Below are 18,459 nucleotides of genomic sequence, written 5' to 3' on the forward strand. Positions count from 1 at the left end.
GATGTTAAAACACAATCCCCGGATCGATTGGCCATCCGGGGTAGTGGTTCAGTGGAGCGAGACCTGCCATCGGGTATGCTTAGGTTCCTCGGTTCCTCCCGGTTCCCAGGCTAAGGAGGAGGTCAGAGTCCCGCCCAATCTCGGGACGGTGCCGGTGGAGTACCATGACCTTGTGGACGTGTTCAGCAAGGATCTGGCACTCACCCTTCCCCCGCACCGCCCGTACGATTGTGCCATTGATTTGGTTCCAGGCGTTGAGTTTCCGTCCAGCAGGCTGTACAACCTCTCACGACCTGAGCGCGAATCAATGGAGACCTACATCCGGGACTCTTTAGCTGCCGGGTTGATCCGGAATTCCACTTCCCCGATGGGTGCAGGTTTCTTTTTTGTGGGAAAAAAGGATGGCGGACTACGTCCATGCATTGATTACAGGGGGCTGAACGAAATCACGGTTCGTAACCGATACCCATTGCCCTTGTTGGATTCAGTGTTCACGCCCCTGCATGGAGCCCAAATGTTCACTAAGCTAGATCTTAGAAATGCGTATCACCTGGTTCGGATCCGGAAGGGAGACGAGTGGAAGATGGCATTTAACACCCCCTTAGGTCACTTTGAGTACCTGGTCATGCCGTTCGGTCTTACAAACGCCCCCGCGACGTTCCAAGCATTGGTTAACGATGTCTTGCGGGATTTCCTGCACCGATTCGTCTTCGTATATCTGGACGACATACTCATCTTTTCTCCGGATCCTGAGACCCATGTCCGGCATGTACGTCAGGTCCTGCAGCGGTTGTTGGAGAACCGGCTGTTTGTGAAGGGCGAGAAGTGCGAGTTCCACCGCACTTCTTTGTCCTTCCTGGGGTTTATCATCTCCCCTAACTCCGTTGCTCCTGATCCGGCCAAGGTCGCTGCGGTGAGAGACTGGCCCCAACCCACCAGCCGTAGGAAGCTGCAACAGTTCCTCGGCTTTGCTCATTTCTACAGGAGGTTCATTAAGGGCTACAGTCAGGTAGTTAGCCCCCTGACAGCCCTGACCTCACCAAAAGTCCCCTTCACCTGGTCGGATCGTTGCGATGCCGCGTTCAAGGAGTTGAAATGGCGCTTCTCGTCTGCACCCGTTCTGGTGCAGCCCGATCCTAGTCGCCAGTTAGTGGTTGAAGTGGACGCCTCGGACTCAGGGATAGGAGCTGTGCTTTCCCAGAGTGGGAAGACCGATAAGGTCCTTCACCCGTGTGCCTATTTTTCCCGCAGGTTGACCCCGGCCGAACGGAACTATGACGTCGGCAATCGAGAACTCCTTGCGGTGAAAGAGGCTCTTGAAGAGTGGAGACATCTGTTGGAGGGAACGTCCGTGCCATTCACGGTTTTCACTGACCACCGGAACCTGGAGTATATCAGGACCGCCAAGCGGCTGAACCCCAGGCAAGCCCGCTGGTCACTGTTCTTCGGCCGTTTTGACTTCCGGATCACCCACCGTCCCGGGACCAAAAACCAGAGATCGGATGTCTTGTCCCGGGTACATGAAGATGAAGTCAAAGCGGAGTTGTCGGATCCACCGGAACCCATCATCCCGGAGTCCACTATCGTGGCCACCCTCACCTGGGACGTAGAGAGAACCGTCCGGGAGGCCCTGGCACGAAGCCCGGACCCCGGAACTGGGCCGAAGAACAGACTCTACGTCCCACCAGAGGCTAGGGCTGCAGTCCTGGACTTCTGTCATGGCTCCAAGCTCTCCTGTCATCCAAGGGTGCGAAGAACCGTGGCAGTTGTCCAGCAGCGCTTCTGGTGGGCGTCCCTAGAGGCCGACGTCCGGGATTATATCCAGGCCTGCACCACCTGCGCCAGGGGCAAGACTGATCATCGCAGGGCTTCGGGACTGCTCCAGCCGCTGCCCATGCCTCATCGCCCCTGGTCCCACATCGGCCTGGATGTTGTCACGGGCCTCCCGCCGTCCCAGGGCAACACCACCATCCTCACGATAGTGGACCGATTCTCCAAGGCGACCCACGTCGTGGCCCTCCCGAAGCTCCCGACAGCCCAGGAGACAGCGGACCTCCTGGTCCACCACGTCGTCCGGCTGCATGGGATTCCCACAGACATTGTCTCCGATCGCGGTCCCCAGTTCTCCTCGCAAGTCTGGAGGAGCCTCTGCCGGGAACTGGGGGCCACGGTGAGTCTCTCATCCGGGTATCATCCCCAGACCAACGGGCAAGCAGAACGGGCCAATCAAGAGGTGGAACAGGCCCTGCGTTGCGTGACGGCCGCGCACACGGCGGCCTGGAGTACCCATTTGGCCTGGATCGAGTATGCCCATAACAGCCAGGTGTCGTCAGCCACCGGCCTCTCCCCTTTCGAGGTGTGTCTGAGGTACCAGCCTCCTTTGTTTCCGGTGGTTGAGGGAGAGGTCGGTGTGCCCTCGGTCCAGGCCCACCTGCGGAAGTGCCGTCGGGTGTGGCGTGCCGCCCGTTCTGCTTGGCTGAGGGCCCGGATGAGGACGAAGGCCCATGCAGACCGTTGGCGGACCCCGGCCCCTACGTATCGGCCAGGGCAGGAAGTGTGGTTGTCAACTAAGGACATTCCCCTCCAAGTGGTCTCCCCTAAATTGCAGGAACGGTATATCGGTCCGTTTAAGATCCTCAAGGTCATCAGTCCAGCCGCAGTGAGGCTTCAGCTTCCGGCCTCACTGCGGATCCATCCCGTTTTCCATGTGTCCCGGATTAAGCCTCATCACACCTCACCCCTCTGTACTCCGGGTCCGGCACCACCTCCTGCCCGGATCATCGATGACGAGCCGGCTTGGACTGTGCGCCGGCTTTTGGATGTCCGAAGGATGGGCTGGGGCTTCCAGTATTTGGTGGACTGGGAGGGGTACGGCCCCGAAGAACGCTCCTGGGTGAAGAGGAGTTTCATCCTGGACCCGGCCCTCCTGGCCGATTTCTACCGCCGCCGCCCGGACAAGCCTGGTCGGGCGCCAGGAGGCGCCCGTTGAGGGGGGGGTCCTGTTGTGTGGGCCGCTGAAGAGGAGGTACTGCTGGCCCACCACCACCAGAGGGCACCCTGCCTGGAGTGCGGGCTCCAGGCACCAGAGGGCGCTGCCATCTCACAGGAGTAGCTGGGGTGACAGCTGTCACCTACGACAGCTGTTACCAATCATCTGATCCGCAGCGGTATATCTGCAGGACGTCATCTCCACTTCTCTGCCGAGATATCGCTCTACCAAGGAGGTAATTTCTCAGCTGACTGTGAATATCTGTTGATTGTGTGAGTTGGATATTCCGTTTCTTTTTTCGACGAGAGGTGGAGGTGGTTTCCCACAATACGTGTTGCTGGGTGCACACGCACCCACTTCTAACTGTTTTTGCTCCTCGCCAGCAGTACCAGATCCGACATGCGGAGGCAGTGGCCACCTGGGAGTTCGGGACTTGGCGGCTCCAGTATTCCCGGGGTTCGGTGGCGGAGGAAATCGTGTGGTTCCGGTTCTGCTTTGGACAGACGTCTCTTATCTTTGAGCCTGCCCACGTGACACATTCTTGTGAATTGACTTCTTTGTCTATTGTTGTGATCCGTTGTGTTTGTTGTGCTTATTCACAACAGTAAAGTGTTGTTATTTGACTTCCTCCATTGTCCGTTCATTTGCGCCCCCTGTTGTGGGTCCGTGTACCTACACTTTCCCAACAAGTTCCCTGAAAAGCCTTCAGTTAATTCAAAATGCTGCAGCTAGAGTACTAACGGGGACTAGAAGGAGAGAGCATATCTCACCCATATTGGCCTCTCTTCATTGGCTTCCTGTTAATTCTAGAATAGAATTTAAAATTCTTCTTCTTACTTATAAGGTTTTGAATAATCAGGTCCCATCTTATCTTAGGGACCTCATAGTACCATATCACCCCAATAGAGCGCTTCGCTCTCAGACTGCAGGCTTACTTGTAGTTCCTAGGGTTTGTAAGAGTAGAATGGGAGGCAGAGCCTTCAGCTTTCAGGCTCCTCTCCTGTGGAACCAGCTCCCAATTCAGATCAGGGAGACAGACACCCTCTCTACTTTTAAGATTAGGCTTAAAACTTTCCTTTTTGCTAAAGCTTATAGTTAGGGCTGGATCAGGTGACCCTGAACCATCCCTTAGTTATGCTGCTATAGACTTAGACTGCTGGGGGGTTCCCATGAAGCACTGAGTGTTTCTTTCTCTTTTTGCTCTGTATGCACCACTCTGCATTTAATCATTAGTGATTGATCTCTGCTCCCCTCCACAGCATGTCTTTTTCCTGGTTCTCTCCCTCAGCCCCAACCAGTCCCAGCAGAAGACTGCCCCTCCCTGAGCCTGGTTCTGCTGGAGGTTTCTTCCTGTTAAAAGGGAGTTTTTCCTTCCCACTGTCGCCAAGTGCTTGCTCACAGGGGGTCGTTTTGACCGTTGGGGTTTTTACGTAATTATTGTATGGCCTTGCCTTACAATATAAAGCGCCTTGGGGCAACTGTTTGTTGTGATTTGGCGCTATATAAATAAAATTGATTGATTGATTGATCTTTCCCGGCTCGGGGTTTATGTCTATGTTCACTGCTTAATTTCCACTATTGTTCTTATGTTTTACTTTGTCATTTAAGTCTCAGTTTAGTTCTGTTTATTGCTTTTCTTTGTGTTATGCTTTAGTTATTTATTTTGTAGTCATTCATTTATTTATGGGCTTCTGTTAGTGATTATGTGTTCTCTAGTTTTATGTCTTATTTTTATTTGGTGTCTCATTGTCCAGGTTTGTTTACTTATTCATTACATTATGCTGTAGTCACCAGTTTTGTTTTCTGTTCATCATTTATTCAGTTTTACCCATAGCTTGTTTTGCCATGTTTTCTTGTATTCACTTTTATATTTCAGCCAGTATCAGTATCAGTGTGTTTTTATTATAATCAGTAGATTTCTTGTTTTCAACTTTTTAGATGTTATTTATTAGTTTTGCCCCTTTGTTTTGCTCACGTTAATTATTGTTTGTCTTGAGCACGTCACGTTTTTCACTGTTAGTTTTTCTGTCACTTAGTTCTCTTGGTCTTGTCTGCTTTGCTTTCGTTTCCCTTCACAATCTTGTACCTGCTTTAGTGTTTGTCAGACACGTCTCTTCCAGAACTTTCTGCACACCTTTTCCTCATCTTACGCCCTAATTAGTCCACCAGTATTTAAGCCCTCACAGTCTCACAGTCCCTCGCCCGTTTGTTGACTTAGATCACTTTCCAGCCTCTCGTTTGCCTTCTGTTTGCTCCATAGTTTTTTGACTTTGCTTGTTTGCTCCAACCTCCACCTCGCCGTTACCCTGAATTCTGCTTGTTTTTGGACTCTGCCTTTGTGTTTGCCTACTGTAGGTCTACTCCTCGATGCTCTGTATTTGACCTTAGCTCATTTTTTGACCACATTGTACCTTGTCTGATACATCTGCCTCTTTATGTGAATTCCTGTGTACCGAATCTCTTGCCAGTTTATCTGATAAAGCCATTTATTCATCCCAACCAATCATGTCTGCGAGCCTGCATTTGCTTCCAACTGTTTTCCATGCCAAGCCACCACAAGCCCTGACATATTTGACTTTGTCACCCTGTCACTGAATGTAAGCCAAGATACTCGACAGATGAACCTTCTGGCTGAGCTCTTTCTTTGTCACGACAGTCTGGTACAGAGTCCACAGGATCTCAGACACAGCCCCAATCTCTCCAAATCCCGAAAGCCAAAATCTCACGCTCATCTTACTCCCACTGGTGAACAAGATCCCGAAATACTTTAATTCCCCCACTTGGGGCAAGAACTTCACTCTTGACTCAGATGGGACATTCCAACCTTTTCAGACAGAGGACAATGGTCTCAGATTTGGAGTTGCTGATCCTCATCCCAGTCACTTCACATGTGGGCTCAACCCTGGCCAATGTGCTTCGGAGGTCACTGTCTGACGAAGCCAAAAGAGCCACATCATCTGCAAAAAGCATAGATGTAATTCTGAGGTCACCAATCTCTGACTGCACCTTGAAAGTCTGTCCAGGACAATCTCCTGACTTGTCAAAAGAAAACTTGCTGCAAAAGTGATGATTTCTTATAAAAAAATATTTTTTGAATTATTTTAAATAATAATAATTTAGTTGTTTTTTTTTTTCAAATTATTTATGGCCTCTGAAAATAGAGGAATTGTAACCGTTATAATTCCTCAATATTTAATGTGATTTTTTTTTCAAGCCCTTGAATTAAATCTTAAAGTCTGCCCTGCAATCATATCTCGACTTTTTCATTTCAACTACATTGTAGTGGGGCACGGTGACAAAATTACAAAACCTGCCCAAATACATATGGACTGTATGTTCAAATACCAAGGAGACATAAATAAAATAACACTTAGTTTAGCTCTAAATGACTGTTTAATGTAGTTCACATTTTAAGGGGAGGAAAGAGAGGAAATGGTGAAAAGCCAAGACAACATTTGAAAGATGTAAGAACAGCATTTAGTTTGCTTGGTGCTGCTGTTTTGTTTTGTTTTTTTTTTATGTTTTTTTTTTAATTAGTACAATTGCTTTTGCAATTCCCACATGATCTCTCCTATTCTCTCTCTCTCTCCCTCTCTTTTTGTTGTTAAATTCCAAAATTCCTGCAGCCATTTGTACTGAAAACTTTCATGACAGGCAGAACCATTTGTTCGCAACAGAGTCTGGGTTTTAGAGCACAGTGTGTGTGGCCCTCAAGTGCTCCTTTGTAAAATCATGCTTCAAAAACACGACACAGCTTTGACCCTTCCTAGCCTCCAGAGTGAAGGCATTGAAGACAAACTGACAGGACCATGGCACTAATATGCTGCTGAGGACAAATAGAATGGCCTTCTGCACCTAAATCATAATAGAACTGCAGAAAAACCACATGCAAGCAATAACAACTTAGAAATGAGAAGTAAATTTTACACTGTTACATCATTGTATGCCTTGGAAATAAACAGACCTTTGTCATGATCGTTTCAATGATCACTGAGGAGGTTATGGTGGCATGTTATGTGAATGTCATTATTTTCATTTTTGATAAACTGATGGGTGTTACAACCACCCTCATGAATGATTTGTGCTTTCATTTGATCTAAGCCTATAGGTGCCCTTGAATTAAATTCCTATGAAATTAAATAGTCATGTTCCACAAGCGTATTGGGAGTGAACAAGTATGACATATTTGGTAAAATATGAAATATGCTACATGCATTATGGCTGGTATATAGGTTAGAAGTATCATGGACAATTCCGAAGCAGTACACTTGGAGCATTTTGTCTGACATTTAGCTTAATTTTTCACACCAAATATACATAAACAATATGCCACTTGATAAAAGACCAGACCGGGGTGTGTCCATTCATCTTATGTTTGAGAAATATACATTCAGGTTTTGTTCACAGCTAACTACAGAGTCTGGTGTTGACATGAAAAAAAGTGGGCATGCAGTTACAGTATTGTATGGAAGCAAGATCATACGCCATGACCATGATTTCATAACATCTTAAATCTTTTCCTTGTGAATTTTTAAGAGAAGAAGGAGAATATATACATATATGTCATGGGGATGTGCAGGCCTGGAGATTTAAAAACTACCGCTGCTGTTATAACACTGTCACCTTCTCAGGTTATGAGGGCAGCCATAATTGCATTTTGGCAGCAAACTTTCAGAGCAAATTTCAGTTCCTTTCACTGTACACCATTTGCTGGCATAATCCACACAAATATCACACACTAGTGTCCAATCAATCAAATGCTGTCCTGCTACTGCTGACCTTTGAGGCAGCCGAAGTAAACAGTGACCAAAAGGGCACCAGCTCTTATTTTAGCTGTTTCACAATACAGTTTTATAGAATTCTGCCCTACCAAAAGTGTAAACCTTTCCAAAAACAGATAACTTGTAGTCAGTTACAAGTCAACACTGCATGTACAAATACATTCCTTTCAAGTGATAAATTGTGCATTGTATTGCAAGCACACTGTCGAGCTAGCTTAGCTCAGCCAACACAATGGCTTGCTAGGCCAGCTAATTACACTAGTTAGTAGTTGGCTCAAAAACAGACCTGTTGGGTATTTATTTCTTATATTTCAGCAAATTATTTTGTGAGAAACTACTAACTTGTAAAACTCTCATCAACTCAGTCAGCACTACAGGACAAGGTGCTTATACGTGCAACAGCACAGTTCTGTTTTTGTCAGCTGGTTCAACATGGATATAGGGCTGGACAATATGGCTAAAAATCTTAACTGCAATGTGGGATCCCACATTGTTCCAGTCCATTGTTTTTATCAGATTGTTTTTATAATATCAGTTTTCATCACTTCATGTTAAAATGCTTCATGAATAACTTATAACTTACCAATTTTTAGAAGGGGTTGATGCCCAAAACATGACAGTCATGTCCACCTGTCAAGCTGTTGACTATGTACACCATCATCGATGTAGCGGCACGTTCAGTCTTTACAGAGTCCCAATGATGGCAGTGATTCCAGTGGTCCTCCAGATAATATCCCATCAGAAGGACTATGTTAACAAAATTCCACTCTTGTCAATGTAATAGACAGTGAGGCTCATGGATGGCTCTGGACAGTCCTCACGTTGGTATTGGCATGACAGTCACTGAGATCTCCCAGCAGCTCCTCCAGTCCTCGCCTACACCCTGTGCACAACTAAGGCACTGCAGCACCCCCCACCCCCCAAAAGGATTTTTTTTTTCGCTTCCAGGTATACTTAGCAGTTGGATTGCTTGGCACTAGCCAATGTGTAAATAAGACCAAATGGTGATCACGATACAAGATTGTGTTTCTCAAGAGTTTTGTGAGTCACCATGCACTGTGACCTGATTGTGCAAATATTTGATGTGGCACAAAATAATGCAGACTAAAAAAAATAATCATGAACATTCTTGAATTTTGATTCCATGTAAAGCTTGTTTAATTGTCCAACCCTACATGGAACACAACTTTTGGTGTTGGCAATAAATAGGACATTGTACTATTGTACGTAAATGATTCCATTTATAAATTTGCCATGTTTCTGTTCCTAGAACTCTACACCTGCGGCAGAGTAATATGGAACCATGTTATGTTCTGTCATCCTAAAATGAGGCCTGTCCTGCATCCTGACAGAATTGGTTTATAAGGGCAGCTTAATGTGTCAGCAGGTCTAAATGGAGGATTTGTGATCATCTATAACATCTTGAGAAGATGAAGTCAGTGTCAGAAGTCAGAAATCTATTTGTAACATACATTTTGAAAAGGTTCCAAAGATAAGTATGGCAAATTAAACTGTAACAGAAAAGCAAAAGCTGAGATGCTGAAAATCATTCCTCAGTCCTGGTCAATGGAGCAGCACTCAGGCATCGGCCGGCATGCATAAATTCTAGGGAACAAAAACATTATCCTCCAGGACTCACAATGTTGAAAGAGCTGGGTGGTCAATATGTACAGCCACAGAGAGGTTATGGATCCAGACTGAGTACAGTATTAGAACCCCGTTGTGCTGTCCACTCATCAATAACAACAAACGTAGAAAATGTTTTCATTGTTCTCATCCACAACAGTGAGCCATTCATCCCCTCTTTGTCTCAGTTTACTGGACTGGTGCTGCGGTCAAATCTTGGCCTCCGGGAACATATGGGTGGTTATTCTGTCGGGGTGGTGGCAATTGGACTGAAGATGGGGCTGGATAAGTCCATTATTGGACACAGAGGGGCGATGGCCTTATGGCTGTAGTACTCCACAACTTGCTTGGGCACCTCCGCTAGAACACATTTGGCCAGAGCTGCTGGTGAAGCCTGCAACAAAGAGTACAACTGGAGTTCTCAAAACAACTTTGATTTTGTGTTCATCTAAGATTTAGAACATTTTTCAGTCAAGCTTTGTTTCCTGATCTTTTGTTGTTTGAGCCATGGAGAATGAAGCAGAGAGGGCACAGAGAAAACTGAAACACTGACCGTTTTGAATTCTCTGAAGGGCACGAATTGCACAATGTCCCGAAGGACAGGTTCGCCTTTTGGGGAGCGAAGGTAGCCGTCATCGCCATCCAAAATCTGCATGTCTGTGAAATCTGCATTGCCCACCCCAACAATGATTATGGACAGGGGCTCATAGGAAGCTCGCACAATGGCTTCACGTGTGTCCGCCATGTCCGTCACCACGCCGTCCGTGAGAATGAGCAGGATGTGGTATCGCTGGAAGAAGAGTTTTGAGAGTGCATTAATCCATATTCTAATTAAAATCAGCAACGATCAGTGACACCTGTCAGTGCATGCTGCCCTGTGAAGCTGGCCTGATGTGATGTCTTTGACAGTCTGACAGTGTGTAGGGATCTAACACTTCGGTTTATGTGTAGCGTGCTTTTAACAAACACGCTCATCAAAAAAGAAACAAAATCAGATTTGAAATGAGGCTAAGAAAGAGCAGACATAAAACCTTACTTCAAAAACATCATCAGAGAAAGAGAATATGTGTGTGCTTGTGTGTGATTCCTTTCATGTTTCTGCTAAGTAACTGCACAATAAATAATGCCATAAAAACACATGAAAATGGTGCAACAAACTAATAATCTTTGATTGGCATCATGACTGAAGTCTACAGTGATTTGTTGTGGTTACCCTGATTGTTTTGGTTGTATTGAATTCAAGTAGTTTCTGTCTTTTCTAATATTTTGTAAAGTCTACAGCACATTGTGGACTGACACTTGTTACTCGTTGAAACATGAATTGAATTTGAAGAGTAAATATGAAGTGAATGACACAATTACTGAGGTAGAAGTGTTTAGAACATGAGATCCACACGGTTGAATGAAGGACAATACTAGATAGAAATACTAGATCATTTTATTCATCAATTTAATTATTTACCACAAAACCAAAGTATTTCCAAGATATTTGCGCATACGTGCACACACATGCACATTTAGTGCATCTGGAAAGTATTTGCAGATGCACTATATGTGCATGTGTGTGTGCACGTTGTGATGGTCCAGATCCGTATTTCCAGAGTCGGTGGGTTTTTGAGAGCATCAGAGGCTAGGACAATTAGCCAGGAAGTGCACGGCTGCTCAGGTTCGGGTTTTCCACAATGCTCGCCTTTATTACAAACACAAAAATATAACCATACAATGCCAGGTTACACGGCTACTTATTATCCGACTCAGGTACGAACCCATGCATCACTTGTGAGTCGAGTGGCAAAATATAAAGACGGGAGCTCGGCTTTAGACATACGTCCATAACGAGAGCGCCACATAGACTGACTAATAGTAATAACTGTTGTGCCCTCTGGCGGCGTGGCATAGTCTCTCTTAAAGGTACATCACACGACCTTGACTGTTACATATTCCCCCCCGGTGAGACAAAGGCTGACCTCAGCCGTCCGCTCTGAGACAGTCCATACTTAAAATACTACCATACATGGTAAAGCACTTAAGGTGTCCGAACCAAACAGGGGTGTACTCAGTGGGGCACCACAGTGCCTGACATACATGTCAGCACTGAATACCGTGTAAGTCCATTAAGTGGGAAAAAGGTGTAAATAAACAGGTTCAATACAGGCGATCAAAGTGAAATAACCCTTTTTTTTTTTTTAACATGCAAAACTCCAACAAAACAAATCCTTAACTCAACACAAATCAGGCAGTGGGCTCAAAACAAAGCAACATCCACTAACTCCCTAGTATGTCATAAAACAAAATCAGTGATATTATTGTGGACGCATAACACGCGAACATATGCTAAAGAACCCCAAAAGCATTACTTCAAGTCAAGTCGGTCGGTGTGGAAAGCGTTAGTCCACCTGGTGTCTGACCATCCCGAGGTTACTCGGGGGACATGTCTTGGTCTCAAGTCGTAGTGTTCAGTAGGCGCAGCAACCAAGTCAGACAAGAAGAAGTCATCGGTTAGAGAGCTATGAGTCGCTGTGGCAGTCTCGGTCACAGGAATCAGTGTAGAGTTGGTCTGTTCAGAGTCAGTGTTACAGACAGATTCATTGTCATTGTCAGACATGGGGACGGCGGAAGTTGAAGAGACTTCAATGTTCGAACTGCTCGGTTCTGGTAAATCCGGATCAGGAGGCAGGTTGTTGGTCGCGGACTCAGGGCTCTGGCAAACAGCAGGCACATGACTTGTTCACCACATGAAAAACTCCTGCATCTGCTCCGGTGTCGATTCTGGCAAGTCTGTAGTTCACGTCTGACAACTTCTGGGAGATGCGGTAGGGGCCAGCGTAGAGTGGGGCTAACTTTGCAGTGAAGTTGCTCATTGCATCAGATTTGTGGTGGGATTTAGCTCTGACGAGATCACCGATGTTGTAGGAGGCACAGCGGCGTTTCAGATCGTAATAGCGTTTCTGACGTTCATGGCTCTCAGTCAGCACAGCTCGAGTGTGATCATGTGCTTCCTGAAGCGAGGTCCGCAGGCCTTCAGGATAAGGGACTCCAGGGTCATCAACACCATCACAGGAGGGTTGAAAAAGCAGGTCAAGGGGCGTGTCCAACTCTTGACCATCCAGCATCATAGATGGACTTAGACCAGTGCTTTCATGATGTGCAGTGCGTAGAGCAAAACAGATTTGGGGAATGTACTTATCCCAGATAGTATGTCTGGCTCCCACATACGCACGAATGGCTGTTTTGAGAGTTCTGTTCACTCGTTCAGTGGCGTTTGTTTGTGGATGGTAAGCTGTCGTGAGCCTGTACTCGGTACCAAGCGTAGAAACGACATGCTCAAAGAGTTCACCAACGAATGGTGCTCCCCTGTCAGAGATGAGGAACGAGGGGGCCCCATGTCTGGAAAAAACATCACTGATGAACTTGTTAGCTGCTACTTGTGCTGTAGCTTCTCTCACTGCACTCACTTCGATCCATTTCGAGAAGTAATCCACAAACACAATGATGTAGGCATTACCGCGGCAGAGGGCCAACATAGTCCACGCCAGTGTACTCCCATGGTCTTTGCGGTTGGATCGGTACCATGAGGCCAGCTGGCTTTCTTTGGCTTGGCTTAGTGATCTGGCACACTGAACAAGACACCACATACCTTTTGACATCAGAGGCCATGTTTGGCCAAAAGAACCCGAGTCTCAGGTGAGCCAGTGTTTTTGAGACACCCAGGTGCCCTGCTGTCGGGTGGTCATGGTAATACCTCAGCAGACTACCTTGGATGGCAGTGGGGGTATAGAGCTTCATTTGCTTGAGTGGATGCAGACCACATTTAGTTTTTGAGTCATGAAAGTAAAGCAGTCCATCCAGAGCAGCATACTGGGAGAGATCGCTGTTGTCCTCACTTTGGCTGCCTTCTTCCACTTCACTGAGCAATTTTCCAGTTACAGGGTCCTCCAGTTGCATCTGTCGTACCTGCGAGCAGTCCGCCAACACTACCAAGGGCAGAGTACGAAGATCAAGGCTGCTAATGACTGCATGAGTAGGTAGGAGGTCCATCGGAGCACCTGTTGCTGGGAGAGGGTTGCGTGAGAGTGCATCAGGGACTTTGTTACGCTCACCAGGCTTGTGAACTATGCTAAAATCAAAGTCCTGGAGGCGAAGGGACCATCTGGCAAGCCTGCCAGAGGGGTTTGGGCGAGCCATTAGCCATCTCAGGCTGCTATGGTCTGAGTAGATGGTGACGTGTAGACCTTCAATGTATGGCCTGAAGTGCTCTAGGGCCCAAATAACAGCTAAGCACTCCTTTTCTGGAGTGGAGTATGGTTTTTCTGACCTGTGTAGCGCACGGCTAGCAAACGCCACAGCAACATCTTTCCCCTCATCATCTTTTTGCATTAGTGCAGCAGCCAGTCCAGCATCACTCGCATCTGTGTGAATGAAGAAGGAATGTTCATAGTTGGGGAACCTTAACACTGGTGTGGAGGTGATGCGGTTTTTCAGCAGATCCAAGGCTGCTTGACATGCACTGTTCCAGTTGAAAGGTGCCCCCTTTTTTGTAAGTGCAAAAAGTGGTTCTGCATGACGGGCGTAGTCCTTCACGAAGTGCCTATAATAGCCTGACAGGCCAAGGAACTGTTGTACTTGCTTTGCAGAGGTTGGCGCTTTAAAGTCCCTTACAGCTTTGACTTTGTCAGGGTCAGGGTAAATACCAGATGGGGTGACACGATAACCGAGGAAGGTGAGCTCACTGAGGCAAAACTGGCATTTACTCAGTTTTAGGGACAGGCCAGCTGATTTTAATCTCCCCAAGACCTCCTCCAGATCTGCTAGGTGTTGTTCAAATGTTGGAGAGGCAACAACTATGTCATCCAGGTAAACTGCACAGGATTTGTAAATGAGACCAGCCAGGACAGTGTTCATGAGCCTCTGAAAGGTTGCTGGTGCATTGCAGAGGCCAAAGGGGAGGACTTTGAACTGGAACAGTCCACAGTGTGTGACAAAAGCTGTCTTTGGTCTTGACTCCTCAGCAACGGCCACTTGCCAATAACCTCGAGCAAGATCTAAGGTGGAAATGTACTTTCCCCGGGACGGAAAGTCTAGTGATTCATCCACACGTGGGAGTGGATATGAGTCTTTCACAGTCAGCTGATTGAGACCCCGAAAGTCTACACAAAATCTTGGATCTCGTGGGGGTTTATTCACAATGACCACAGGAGCTGACCATGGTCCTGATGCTGGCTCAATGATGCCCTCCTTTAACATTTTTTGAACCTGCTCCTCAATGATTTTTTTTTTTTTTTTTTTTTTTTGCGGGTGAAGTGTGGTAGGGAGGGAGGTTGACAGGTTTTGCTTCCCCAGTGTCAATTACATGTTCAGCTAATGACGTGCAGCCCAAATGACCATCAGACAGTTCAGCTTTTTCCACCCCTACTAAACAAGCATCCTCTACTTTGTCACTCAGAGCCGATGATGAAACATCGAGAAACATCATAGTTCCACCTTCAAAGTCACAGGCGTCCGACCTGTCATCCTCAAGGTCATCAGGGAAGGGTTGGTTCTCATCCATCGTTACTGTTCTGGTAGGCACATGTATGGACAGGGAGGTACGTATCATAAAGTCCATTCCCAGAACAATAGGGGAGGAGAGCTCAGCGATTACAATGAATCTCTTGTAGACACGCTTGCCCATAAATCCAATGGTAAGCCAGCTGACTCCTAGTGGGTTACAGCATGTGTTATTTGCAAGGAGAAGGGGCAAACCTGACCAGGTTGTAGTAACAGGTTGATCTTGGTTGTTCCCTGAAATCAAGTCCACCCTTACAGCTGAAAGTGATGCTCCTGTGTCAAGTGTGGCGTCCAGTGCTGCACCTTTAAAGTTCACTTTGACTTTAAATGGGGTGTTCCATGAAGACAGCGAAGCTATGTCCTCAACGTGATTGAGCACAGGTTGCTCATCTGGGACAGGAGAGGGTGGGGGAGGTGGAGTTATTGTCTGGGAGGAGGGTTGCCTCTGCAAAATTACCTCCCCCCTTGGACGTTTCCCTGCCTCCTACCAGGGGGCCTTGGTACTGATGCTGGGCCACCCCCAGCCTCGTTTGTACCATCAGTGTTGAAGTTTAGAGCCTGAGGCTCAGTTTGCTGGAGTTCAGGCGTGGACTCAGGAGGACTCGGGGCACTCCTCTGAGTGATAGAGCAGTTAGGGCAGGTGCGGGATGTAAAACCAGGCATGGAGCATTTGAAGCAGTGAGTGCCACCCTCATTTTTACGTTTTGCTTGAAAGCGGGGAGTATGCATGATATTGGGGCCAAGGACAGAATGGAGATTACGTGCTCTTAGCGTTAAGTCAGTGACTGAATCGACAGGTGCGCTAAAAAGAGCAACTCTATATTTCTCCTGGGCGTGCTTACAGATCAGCTACATCTGCTCTGTCTCAGATGGGGGATTCCTCAGTTTTTTGAATTCACCAAGCATGTGGGCTACAAATGTGGGTAGGGGCTCCTCAGGACCCTGGAAGCAGTCAAGAATGCCTCTCAATACACACTTTTGGTTATCAGAGGGGAGGAAGACTGTCCTAAACAGCACACAAAAATCGCTCCAACTGGCAACATTGTTATTAAGCACACTGAACCATTTCTTTGCTTCACCAGACAGAAAGTGTGGCAGCTCCCTGAGGATTTGAGTATCTGACAGTTCAAAGGAAGACCTGTAAGTACTAACAGATTGTAGCCAGTCTTCTGGGTGGATTACACCAGTGCCAGGAAACACAGGAGGCTCGAGCTTCGCTTGGTGTAATGCAGCTGCTAGAACCCTTGTAGTGTTTGCAAGTTCAAGAGAATATGATTGGTGATGTTCCGTATCCTCCGCAGCTTTAGCATGTGATGGCATCACCACATTGGAATATGCAGTTCTCCTGGAAAGAGGAGCAGGCACAAAGGGGGTCGAGGTAGCTGCTGGGATGTGGTTGGCAGAGGGGCATGCAGCGGCTAACTTGTCATCTTGTAGATTAAGGGATTCATGTAGGCACTGTTGAAGCATGTCAACTGTGGCCTGTAAGTTCACTACTTTGCGTGCAAGGTCCACATTTTCATTAGTGTGAGCAGACAGTCTTGGGAGAGCTGCGAAGCCAGTGTCATCGTGGGGATCTTCAAAGTCGAAGTACTCAGGGTACTTAGCCATGGCTATTACTCAACAACTCAGTTTGAGGTCTTTAAAACATCTTTTTTTTTTTTTTTTTTTGCTGTTTCTTCACCACATTTCAGTTCAGTTTCAAGAATCCTCACGGCATCGTGGTTTATCTACAGCCGGTAACTGCGGAGCAAGAAAGCAGGACGTGAATCCACACTTGTTCAAACGAGTCCGTTTGGACCTTTGATGTTGCTGACACACGCGGCTTACCAGCTCGGGCTGCTACCCACTCCGCAATACTTATCCACTTTTTGAGTTCTGATAACGGCTCGTAGGCTCCGGTTTTGCAAGATGGTCCAAGGAAAAGTTGTTCGGGCGCCAATTGTGATGGTCCAGATCCGTATTTCCAGAGTCGGCGGGTTTTTGAGAGCATCAGACTGGCAGCGAGCGGTCCGCCAACACTACCTAGGGCAGCTCATAAGCCGATTTCAATTACCAAGGGCAGTGTTACTGGAGTGGACGCAGAACTGCGGTTGGCCCTAGAGCGCAATACCGCGACTAGTCAGAGGTTGCCTGTGCCCACACAGGTGCTGACCATGCTGGGTGTCCTGGCAACAGCGGCATTCCACTGTGAGCTGGCCGATCGGTCAGAAGTGTGCCAGTCAACCTTGAGCCAAGCCATCCCAGCTGTGTGGAATGCAATCATCCAAATGCCATCCAGGTACATCACATTCCAACAGTAAAGTGCAATTTGCAGCGAGAGCTGGTTTCCCTAATGTAATCAGAGCTACTGACTGCACACATATTGCTATAAAAGTGTCTTTGTTAATAGGAAACATTTTCATTCCATCAATGTTCAAATCATATGTGATGCGCAAATGGTTGGGGACAGGCTAGAGGCTAGGACAGTGTGCGATGGGTGGCTGTTTGGTGAGTTTATTTGTGGAATTGGTCCGAACAAAAACCATCGTGGGCACATTCGGCATGTGCGCATTCAAATGTTTTTTGTTATTATTATTAACCCTCTGGTCTCTTGGGAATTTTTTGGGCGCTTTTGACTACTTATGGTTTTACCTTCATAATTTACCTTAAAAAACTGTGCCGGGAGCTGAGTGTGAAGCAACGGGATGAAAATCAGCACCTCCAAATCCGAGGCCATGGTTCTCGACCGGAAAAAGGTGCTTTGCCCTCTTCAGGTCGGATAAAGACGAAGAAAATGGATGGATGGGTGGATGGATGGAAACTGTTCACCTGGCCTTGTCTGATGTCATTTTTTTCAGCACAACCTCACCTGTGTGACTTTACAGTTTTTCTTTCATTCTGACATGCTGCATTAAAACAGTGACCCTAAATTTACCACAAAATATAAAATTCGAATCAGAAAAAATCATTTTTTAGTGTGAAAACCAGAAATATTTTTAAAGAACCATTTTCATAACTTAGAATATAAATATAAATTGTAAATTTCAAAAATATATGTAAAAATGTAGCATAAACAAAGTTATATACAACCCCAATTCTAATGAAGACATTGTGTAGAATGTAAACAAAAACAGAATACAATGATTTGCAAATCTTATTCAACCTATATTCAATTATATACACCCACAAAGACAAGATATTTAATGTTCAAACTGATAAAATGTATTGTTTTGGTGCAAATATTTGCTCATTTTGAAAAGGATGCCTGCAACACGTTTCCAAAAAGCTGGGACAGTGGTATGTTTAACACTGTGTTACATCACCTTTCCTTCTAACAACACTCAATAAGCATTTGGGAACTGAGGATACTAATTGTTGAAGCTTTGTAGGTGGAATTCTTTCCCATTCTTGCTTGATGTACGACTTCAGTTGTTCCACAGTCCAGGGTCTCTGTTGTCATATTTTGCATTTCACAATGCGCCACACATTTTCAATGGGCGACAGGTCTGGACTGCAGGCAGGCCAGTCTAGTAC

General features: G+C 46.5%; 1 protein-coding gene across 1 annotated transcript in view; it reads right to left on the reverse strand.

The window, feature by feature from the left end:
* Positions 1 to 7,504: 7,504 nt before the first annotated feature.
* cpne7 (copine VII) overlaps positions 7,505 to 18,459 on the reverse strand; it is a 195,920-nt gene continuing 184,965 nt past the window's right edge. Inside the window, 2 exon segments of the mRNA XM_034190465.1 lie at positions 7,505 to 9,790; positions 9,950 to 10,186. Coding sequence (XP_034046356.1) covers positions 9,638 to 9,790; positions 9,950 to 10,186 — 390 coding nt within the window. The 3' untranslated portion in view covers positions 7,505 to 9,637.

This window comes from Thalassophryne amazonica, chromosome 2, assembly GCF_902500255.1.
Source record: "Thalassophryne amazonica chromosome 2, fThaAma1.1, whole genome shotgun sequence".
Lineage (NCBI taxonomy): Eukaryota > Metazoa > Chordata > Actinopteri > Batrachoidiformes > Batrachoididae > Thalassophryne > Thalassophryne amazonica.